The following is a 10,422-nucleotide window of genomic DNA, read 5'->3' on the forward strand; positions in this document are numbered from 1 at the left end:
GATCCTGTCCGCCTCCCCCGCCGCGCCGTCGGGGAACGCCTGGAGCTCGGGGTGCCATCCTCGTTGTCCTGCTCCTGTCCCCCCTGCTGCTGTCCCTCAGTCTCTCCCCGGGGAGCAGGGGGCTGCCCTCTCTTTCCCGTCCGCATGGGGAGGGTGCTGTGGTCTGTCGCCTGCCCTCCCACCCACTTGAGCAGCTCTGTCACTCTTCATATCCATGCCCCATGGAGCTCTGAGGCCCTTCTGGTGGCCAGGGCAACGTTCAGCCCCATTCTGAATTAAACGACGGGAATGACACACTCCCCCAGCCATTTCTGTGTTTGTACTGGGAATATTGGTGCTGGTGAAGGGCTTTCCAAGGGGTGCAGCAGTTAGCTCGCAGGAGCAGAGTGCTCCACTGTAACCAGTAAAAGAGGAGCACTTGCAGGAGGTCGCAGCATGGCCTCTCTCCTCTGCTGGAGACCCAGATGCTGGTCGCAGCTTGGGGGTCCACGGGGACTGTTCTTGCTTCAGCTTGTTGCATTTTGTAATAGCAATTCCTCCATCTTCTGGTTATTCAGCTTCCAGCTCTTTCCATTAATCTTCCTTTGCTGCCTCCTCAGTTCCTGCTGGGTAATTTATCATAACTTGCAGTCTGTGTGTTTTAATTATCAGTGGGATTTCTTCCTTTGCTGCTTGTGTGGTTAGTTTATCGTGCTCTCCAAACCATGCATTTTCTCTTTGACAGCTTATTGGGGATGAGAGTAAACAATGTTTATGATGTGGATAATAAGACGTATCTTATCCGCCTTCAAAAGTAAGAACTTCTTTCAATTCCTTTCTGCTGCTGCTGTACAGATGAGAGCTGGATTTTGTTGTGTGCATGTAATTGCTGTTGATGGATGTTTGGCTTTTCTGACTGGTGAAATTCTATGGGGTTTTGATAAGATGTGGTGATTTTCACGTGGGAAAGGCTTGGGAGATAGCATATGGAGTGTGAAATACTGCAGAAAACACACAACAAAGGAGTTGAGGGTGGAAACACAGTTGTTATTGTCTCACTTTGTGGGGAGGGAAGAGAGGGGTTGGAGGAATTAAGAGCAACTGGTCCTGAGGCCAACTGGGAGGTGGTGTCACTAAGGCATCCCCTCCATCAGTGCCCAGGGTGAGCCCTGGCTCATCTGCCTGGCTGAGGGTGAGTCTTTCTCCTGCCTGCAGGCCCGAGTGCAAGGCCACGCTGCTGCTGGAGTCTGGCATCCGCCTCCACACCACCGAGTTCGAGTGGCCAAAAAACATGATGCCCTCCAGCTTTGCCATGAAGGTAGAGTAACCTGGCTTCTCTTTGGGCGTGATATCAGAAAGCAATGTCCCTGTGCTGTCCTTGGAAGCAGAAGATAGTGGAAGTGTTTGCCTGGTGGATCCTGATGAAGCGGGTGGCCGAAGGTGAGGGAAGATCAGCTGGAGACCTGGGGCCACATCACTGATGTTCAGTGCCTGAATCAATGAACATAGAAATTTATGCAGACAAATATTAATCTGCCAGCTGTTTTCTGGGCTACCCAGACCTTTTGGAATTTTACTCCAACAAAGTCCTGGTCACTTCAGTTGGATTGTCCACATTTTTAAGCCCTGGACACAGCACCCTCTGTTAGTAGAGTCCTGCTCTTCAGCCTGCTGGACTTGGGGGGATCAGATCTTGCTGCATCCATTGGGCTGTGCTCCTGGAGGGATGGAACCTGAGCACTGACTCACATGGGTCTGCTGAAGTGACTCAGCAGAGGTCCTCCTGGGTGGCTTTCCATGTCATATATGGATGCAGGGATAATCCCCATGATCTTTGTGAAACAAGGCCTTTGAATTTTAACTCACTGCTCACTTCTGCTAAACAAATAGCAGTGTGTAAGGGCAAAAAAGACTCTGCAACAATTATATTACCTATAAATATCAACATGTTTTGCTAAGAGTTGTTTTGTCTCTCTGTGTTACAAAGATCAGCATTTTAACCCTTATGGTATTTGTGTCAAGTAGTGAGTCTTGAGCTAGTCTCTTTATCAATGATCTGGATGAGGGGATTGAGTGCACCCTCAGTCAGTATGCAGATGACACCAAACTCAGTGGGAGTGTTGATCTGGTCAAGGCTAGGGACGCTCTGCAGAGGGGTCTGGCCAGGCAGGATCCATGGGCCAAGGTCACTTGTATGAAGTTCAACCAGGCCAAGGGCTGGGTCCTGCCCCTGGGGCACAACATCCCCCTGCAGACCTCCAGGCTGGGGGCAGAGGGGCTGGAAACTGCCCAGAGAAAAAGGACCTGGGGGTGCGGGTGGCCACCTGAAGATGAGACGGTGTGTGCCGAGGTGGCCAGGGTGGCCTCCAGCAGCCTGGCTTGGATCAACAATAGTGTGGCCAGCAGGACTAGGGCAGTGACCGTGCCCCTGGACTGGGCACGGGGGAGGCCACAGCTCCAGCACTGGGGTCAGGTTTGGGCACCACAGGGTAAGAAAGACCTTGAGGGGCTGGAGTGGGGCCAGAGAAGGGCAACGAAGCTGGGGAGGGGTCTGGGGACATGGCTTGTGAGGAGCAGCTGAGGGACCTGGGGGTGTTTAGTCTGGAGAAGAGGAGGCTGAGGGGAGACCTTCTGGCTCTCTACAGCTCCTGACAGGAGGTTGGAGTGAGGTGGGGGTCAGTCTCCTCTCCCAAGGAACTAGTGATAGGACAGGGGCAATGTGCTGAAGTTGTGCCAGGGGAGGTTTTGTTTGGATTTTAGGCAGAATTTCTCTCCTGGCAGAGTGGTGAGGCCTTGGCCCAGGCTGCCCAGGGAGGGGCTGGAGTCCCCAGCCCTGCAGTGATTAAAAAAGCACAGACGTGGCACTGGGGGCCGTGGTTTAGCGCTCATGGTTGTGTTGGGCTGATGGTTGAACTGGATGATCTTAGAGGTCTTTTCCAGCCTTAAGGATTCTCACAGCCTTTTCCTGCCTTCCTGCCAGTGCCGGAAGCACCTGAAGAGCAGGAGGCTGGTGAGTGTGAGGCAGCTGGGCATCGACAGGATCGTGGACTTCCAGTTCGGGAGCGATGAGGCCGCGTACCACCTGATCGTCGAGCTGTACGACAGGGTGAGTGCCAGGCCCCCAGGCCCCCTCGGAGCAGGGGCACGAGCAGGGCCTGTGCTGATGGTACCCGTGGTGTGCTGGCAGGGGAACGTCGTGCTGACAGACCACGAGTACCTCATCTTAAACCTCCTGAGGTTCCGCACGGCCGAAGCCGACGACGTCAGATTCGCCGTCCGGGAGCGCTACCCCGTGGAGAGTGCAAAAGCACCTGCCCCTCTGCCAACCTTGGAAAGGTGATGGCTTGGGAATGGGGTTTCCATAGGGATAAACCCAAATGACACGGATCTGTGGAAGGCAGTGTGTCTTTGGGTTGTGTTTTCACGTATTCTGTTTCTTTTTTTTTAAGTTTGAAAGAGTTTTGCGGCTTTTAAGCGACACAGGGTAGCCTCAAAACTCCTTGTTCCTGTGGGATTGCAACTCTCTGTTCTCTTTTCACAGGTTAACTGAGATAATATCGAGTGCACCCAAAGGGGAACAGCTGAAGAGGGTTCTTAACCCCCATCTCCGTGAGTAATTGTGGCTTGTTAGGAAATGAGGTGGGGTCAGGACGCGTTGTGTGCAGAGGGTGCTGAAAATCTGAACAGCTTCAAGGAGTCTCTTTGGTTTTGACCTTGTCCACTACAGTCTGCTTCTGTGTATGTTTGGAAGGCAGCAAAAAAAACCCTAAAGCTTTGAAAACAGAGTAGATTTGTGTTGATTCCAAGCCAATTGCACGGAGAGATGAGCCTTGCCATGATCCTGCAGTGGTGAGGCCCCAAGAGTAGCTCTGACTTGGGGCATTTTGCCCAGCATCTTTTCTTCAGCTGTACTGAATAGGGGATGTAAATGCAGTCAGGGCAAGGATATTTTTTAGGAGCACCCATGCCCTGGTTTTCCTGACCAGAGAAGCAAACTGGACTTGTGTGGCATGGTCAGAACAAGTCTGGTTTCTCCTCCTGGTTTGGCAACGTTGCTCATGTGGAGGGTTGCTTGGCAGGTGCCCCCAAGCAGCTCAAACCACAGACCTAAGCAGTACTTTCCCCATTTCTTCATTCACCACCCTTGTTGCTCTCTTTCTCCACCTCCTGTGTTAACCACTTGTGAAACCTGGTCACCTGCTGTGGCTTTCCTTAATTTTTGCCACTTCTTATCCCTGCTCAGAGGGTGTCTTTGTGTTGAATAGCTCGGGTTGGATTTTCTTGCTTTGTTTTGTCCATGGGATCCATCAGCTCTTTGGACAGCTGGATTTGAGGCAGATTTTCTGACATACTGCCTGCAGAGAAGCGTTCCAGGCAGAGCTTCCCTGTACCCTGTGAAAGAATCTCACCACATGAATTTGCTTTTCCTGCTCTTGCCATATCTGAGGGTTCCTTTCAAACTTTGATCAAACAATTTGCACCTACTGATTCTAGGAGGCTCCCTGCTTAGGATGTAGCTGGAAAAGGCTTTGTTATTAATCTTGGTGGGGTTTTTATCTCTCACATTTTCTCAAGATTACTTCTGGCCAGTGTTGCTCTGTTTTTCCTTCACCTGTCAGAGTCTGGTCTCCCATTTCCCACGAGGGACCCAACTTCAGACAACTTCTTGCTTTTAACCATTTCTCTTACCCCTATCTTTAGCCACCCCAGCCATCCTTGCATTTTTCTGGAGTGCTTTTTAATAAGTGGTGTGCATTTATTCTGAACCTGAGATGTGGTGCTGAGGGACATGGGTCAGTGGGGACCTGGCAGTGCTGGGGGAATGGTTCGACTTGATGATCTTAATGGTCTTTTCCAACAAAAAAGATTCTGTGATTCTGTGACCTCTGCCCAGCCAGGCTGGGATGATTGTAACCTGCTTTAGCTGCTCTGTGTCCTGCTTTCACAATCTCTTGGCTCTCCCTCTGCACTTTAGAGTGTCCAGCAGCCCTACTCAGACAGTCAACACTGTGGCCCTAATACAGCATGTCCCAGATGAGGGGCTGGGTTTTCATTCCCATGGGATTTTGCTGTTTTTTTTATTCTTAATTTGTTTGGACTCCAAGGTCCTATTCACCTACTCTGAAGTCACCAACATCATTCTAAGCTTGATGTCGTGCTGTTTATCTTCCTCCCTTCAGGTTTCTGCTTTGCTCCTTCTCAGTGTTCTGAGTTAAATGTGATTTCCCACCTTGTTCCTTAGCCTTTGAGGATCTTTGTAGCAGCTTCTGTCTGTTTTCATCTGCTGCCTCTCTGCACCCTGTTCTCCTGGGGCTGCATCTGTTTCTGTTGTCCCTCATTTCACATTTGCTTTACCAGCTTTTTGCTTGTTCTTTATTTGAAGCTGCAGGGTTTATTTGGCTTCACCCTTTGTGATACCTTAGCCCAGGCCAGGCAGTTTGCCACCTTTGTTGGGTTTCCTACACTCTTCAGTTCAGCAGCTTTCTTCCTTTCCTCTCTGCACTCTGCCTCCTGATTTTGGGACCACAGCTCCCTCTGTCTCCCGAGCCTCTCTCAAGACTGGCTCTAGTTTCCCAGCAGATTGTTGAACCATTTCTTATCATCTCGGTGTGAATTCAGATTTCACTGTGAATGTTTTCATTTTTTTTAACAGCTTATGGAGCCACTCTCATTGAGCATTGCCTTCTAGAAACTGGATTTTCTGGTTCTGTCAAAGCAGATCAACAAATGGAAAATAAAGGTATGTAGGAGATACTGTTTTAAAGGCTGTACTACATAGATGATCGTTTTTATGTCTCTGTAGTATTTCCTTCCAATGAGGTGAATAATCCCAGAATTTGTAGTTCTGACCATATGGTTATTTATGTTTTTAAGGCGTGGGCCAACCTTGTTCACAATAAAACTCTTGAATTTTGCATGTATCAGAATTAAAACATCAAACTCCTCCTATAGCCTAATGATTTTATGATGAGATATGACCTGGATATTTTACAAGAATCCTATGCAGAAGAGCTAACATCAAACCTCCATTTATGTGTGGCAAACACAGCAGGGATTTGATGAAGCAGCAGCTTTATGTTTATTGGGAAATTATGGATTTGGGTAGGAAAGTCAGAATAGATTTTTCTATAGTCTTATTTTTCCTGTGTCCTTTATATTTGCCATAAATCAAAAGGATTTTTTTTGTCTTCCTGCTGCATTATGGTGCTGTAATAAATCAAACTTGTGACAAATAACTTCACACAGCTGCTGGCTTATGCTTTGCCTCTGCAGATTGATTTTTATAATGTGAAACCTGGGTGTGATCTTTATTTTTTTTTTCATGGAACTTGAATAATTATGTCTTAGAAGTACATATATAAATTTTTTTTTTTTTTTTTCAATTACAAATTCCCCAGATGTGAAATGCATCCTGAGGCTTTTGCTCTGAAGCACCAGGGGGAAAGGATATTTGCAATTTTGGTGTGTTTTTTTTTTGAGACATGCCAGAATCCTGCTTAATGTGGTTAAGCTGGACAGGTTGCTCCAGGCACTGAAGAGCAGTCGCCTGTGTCTTTGGTTGATGGACTTTTGTGCCATGTTTATATTAAAAATATCTTTCTGTTGTAGGCATTTTATGATATTCCTCTCCTCCCTCTTCTCTCTTTAGAAAACATTGAAAAAGTGCTTGCTGCTTTAGAGAAAGCTGAAGAATATATGACACTAACTGACAACTTCAATGGAAAGGTGGGTGTCAGTTGGGCAATTTTGGGTATTGGTTATACAGGAACTGCAGATTTTAAATTAATCCTGGTGTTGCCAGCTCCATGCTTTATTCTGGAGCTTGGCTCAAGGCAGTGACAGGGGAACAAAAAAAAAAAGAAAAAATTGCTTCCATGTGCAGCAATTAAAGAATTTACAAGCAGGTTCTGTAGGTCCTTTGAGAATTGTGCTTGTCCTGTTGTAGCCTGGAATGCTGTCCTGCACTGGCCTAGTTTGGGGTGGGATGGAGTTACTGTTCTTCTTGACAGCAAGTGCAGTGCTGTGGGTTGGATTTAGTGTGAGAACCATGTTGATAGCAAACGTTTTAGTTGTTGCTACATGGTGTTTACACTAAATCAAGGACTTTGCAGCTTCTCATGCCTCGGCAGCGGAGGCTGGAGGTGAGAAAGGAGCTGGAAGGGGAGAAAACCAGGATGGCTGACCCAAAGTGGCCAAAGGGGTGTTCCAGACCAAGCAATCAAGGTGCCATCACATTGAGGGGCTGGAGCATGGCCAGAGAAGGGCAACGAAGCTGGGGAAGGGTCTAGAGGCCAAGTGTGGTGAGGAGCAGCTGAGGGAGCTGGGGGTGCTGAGCCTGGAGCAAAGGAGGCTCAGGGGAGACCTTCTGGCTCTGCACAGCTCCTGACAGGAGCCTGGAGCCAGGTGGGGGTCGGGCTCTGCTCCCAGGGAACAAGTGATAGGACAAGAGGAGACAGCCTCAAGTTGTGCCAGGTTGGACCTGAGGAACAATTTCTTTCCCTTGAGGGTTGCCCAGGGCTGTGCCAGGCTGCCCAGGGCAGTGGTGGAGTCCCCACCCCTGGAGGGGTTTCCAAGCCGTGGAGATGTGGTGTGAGGGACACGGGGCAGTGGGGACCTGGCAGTGCTGGGGAAGGGTTGGATTTGATCTCAAACGTCTCTTCTAATCCAAATGATTGTGTGTGGTCATGCCCAGGATCTAAACTGGGAGAGCTGGCTGGGGGACACCACAGCTTGGCCTTGGCTGATGAGCAGTTTTATTTTGCATCACTTGTGTATATTTTTTTTATTATGAATCCATTTTTCCCCTTCCTTTTCTGTCCTGTTGAACTGTCTTTATCTCAGCCCTTTACCTCAACTTGCTGCCTTGCCAAGATAAGTAGGATCCTTTTCAAAGACAAAGTCTGATGATGTATTTATTTATTTATTCTTTTAGGGTTATATTATTCAGAAAAGGGAGAAAAAACCAAGTCTGGAACCAGACAAACCAGCAGAAGATATCTACACGTAAATATTTGAAGTATTTATTTCTTGTAGTCTGCATAAGATAAATTAGTTTTCAGGTGATAATATCAAATGTGTATTTTACAGATATGAGGAATTTCATCCTTTCTTGTTTTCTCAACATTCAAAATGTCCCTACTTGGAATTTGACTCATTCAATAAGGTACAGTGCTTTTGCTGATGCTGTACTTACAGTGCTTTTATTGACTGATGCTAAAGAGTCATGAAAATAGAGTGTGCAGAAGTTGTTAATGAAGACACAGACCTTGGAAGAGATGATTAATTTAGTGGATAGATGTTTTATGCAAAAGAGGGTGACTAAAACTGGGCCTTGAGGCAGCAGCTGAGCAGTGTTGTCTTTATTCACTCAGGTCCTGTAGCTGAAACAGGGCCTGTGGCACTGAGCAGAGGTTTGTGCTGGGCTTCTAAGGGTGGTGGCTGTTACCACTCCTGCTCCAGCCTTCTGGTAGTGGAGGGTTGAGATGCTGAGCTGTCACTAGAGGCAAACAATTGTCACAGTTCTCACATTGATATTTTCCCAGTTACCTCTTTGAAAGCTTCAGGCACCTGATGTGGTGTTTCCTTGAGCATTGTCCTTCCTGGTCCCTCACTCATTCACTCTGTGTTGGTCCTGACCTTGGTCTCCACAATTCCCGTTAAACTTTCCTACCCTGCTTCCTGGCTGGACTTCTGTCATCTCCTTCTCTGCACTAAGCAGCCTAAAACCTTCCTTTTCTTTTCTTTTAAGCACAGTGTCTGGCAGCTGGAACAGCAGGAGCAGTTCTTAGGCATACTGTGTAGGGTTTCTGTGGGCCATAGTTTGGCCACTTCCTTGTGTATAGCCCTTGGTTTGCAGTGAGACACTTCCTTGAGTGTCTTGCTGAACTCACCTCATGCAAAGGTAAAATGGAGAAGTTACTGAACCTTTTGTCATCTGTCTCCTCTTGTAGTGCTTTGCAGCCACCTGTCTGGAGCAGAACCTTCTCTGCCTGCTTGTTGCTGGCATAAATCAGGGCAACTTGGAGATTCTTCAACCTGATCTTTCTCTTGCAGGCAGCAGATGAGTTCTACTCCAAGCTAGAGGGACAGAAGATTGACCTGAAGGCGTTGCAGCAGGTATGCCCTCATCCAGGAGCTCTGAGCTTCAGCTGTTTCATTTGATCAGGTGATCAGATGCCATCTGTAGTGATATTTTTCCTTCTTACTTAATTTTGAAAGGAAAAACAAGCACTGAAGAAACTTGAAAATGTCCGTAGGGATCATGAGCACAGACTGGAAGCTCTTCAGCAAGCTCAGGTAAGACTGAGATTTCTTTTATTTTGTTGTTTTTTTTTTTGACTAAGGAGGTCTGTAATGTGTCTTGAAGAGTTATACCTGCTGGTCTGCATTGCTGTGGTCAGCATTAGACCCCAGAGTGAAGCCTTCTGCTGCCACTGAGCATTGGTGTTGTCTGATAACTGCCTGAGGTTGCCCTTGATCCAGATCATCCATAAACACATTAAACAGACCTCAGCCCTGGGGAACACATCTCAAAAACCATTACTATTAATTTTTTAAAAACTATTGCTGAGTGTGTGTCTAACATCAGTGGGTGTAAATCTTTTCTCTCCTTAAGGAAGCTGATAAGATAAAAGGAGAACTCATAGAGATGAACTTGGAGGTGGTTGACCGAGCCATCCAGGTGGTGAGGAGTGCCTTGGCCAACCAGATAGACTGGACAGAGATTGGGGCCATTGTTAAAGAAGCTCAAGCCCAGGGAGACCCTGTTGCAAGTGCAATCAAAGAGTTAAAGCTTCAGACAAATCATATCACCATGCTGCTGAGGTAAGGAGGTTGCACACCACCCCTACCAAGTGCAGGGAGGGCTGACTGGGAGCTGTAGGACACGGGTGTCCTTTTAACTTGTGCTTTGGTATTTAAATGTTTTTTCTTACACAGCATGAAGAGAGCAGAGTTCTGTGAGCAGAGGGATGCCTTCTTTTTCCTCCTCTTCAGATGGAACCTCCTGGGTTCCAGTTGGTGCCCGTTGCCCCTTGTCCTGTCTCTGGGCACCACTGACAAGAGTCTGGCCCCAGCCTCCTGCCCCCCCAGGGGCCCTTTAGCTCTTGCTCAGCATTGATCAGATCCCCTCTGAGTCTTCTCTTCTCCAGCTGAACAGCCCGAGGGCTTTTGGGATGTTAGAGATAAAAAACTGAGCATTTCTTTTTCATATCTAGATGTTTAGGTATGAAGCTATAACGTGGCCCAGTTAATTTATGAATTTTCAGTTGCCCCACTTCCAGAAATATCAGTGTATAGAATAAACACACTTTTGGGAGTGAGGTCTGTGCTGGCTGCAGTGACACCAGCCCTCTCAGTCTGTTTGGGCAGCAGGTAATGATCACTTTGCTGATCAAACTGCTCAGTCAGTGCAGAGTGCTGGGTCAGAGGACTGTGGGGGTC

At 47.7% G+C, this 10,422-nt stretch overlaps 1 protein-coding gene across 1 annotated transcript in view; it reads left to right on the plus strand.

The window, feature by feature from the left end:
• Nucleotides 1-724: 724 nt before the first annotated feature.
• Nucleotides 725-10,422, plus strand: part of NEMF (nuclear export mediator factor) — a gene marked incomplete at its 5' end in the record, with an annotated part of 22,076 nt that continues 12,378 nt past the window's right edge. The window contains 12 exons of the mRNA XM_008937375.1: nt 725-793; nt 1,195-1,297; nt 2,960-3,085; nt 3,167-3,315; nt 3,521-3,588; nt 5,633-5,719; nt 6,629-6,705; nt 7,913-7,983; nt 8,068-8,143; nt 9,034-9,096; nt 9,199-9,276; nt 9,596-9,804. Of these exons, the coding sequence (XP_008935623.1) occupies nt 725-793; nt 1,195-1,297; nt 2,960-3,085; nt 3,167-3,315; nt 3,521-3,588; nt 5,633-5,719; nt 6,629-6,705; nt 7,913-7,983; nt 8,068-8,143; nt 9,034-9,096; nt 9,199-9,276; nt 9,596-9,804 (1,176 nt within the window). The remainder of the gene's footprint in view (nt 794-1,194; nt 1,298-2,959; nt 3,086-3,166; nt 3,316-3,520; nt 3,589-5,632; nt 5,720-6,628; nt 6,706-7,912; nt 7,984-8,067; nt 8,144-9,033; nt 9,097-9,198; nt 9,277-9,595; nt 9,805-10,422) is intronic.

Source organism: Merops nubicus, unplaced genomic scaffold (assembly GCF_000691845.1).
Source record: "Merops nubicus isolate BGI_N331 unplaced genomic scaffold, ASM69184v1 scaffold4323, whole genome shotgun sequence".
Classification (NCBI taxonomy): Eukaryota; Metazoa; Chordata; class Aves; order Coraciiformes; family Meropidae; genus Merops; species Merops nubicus.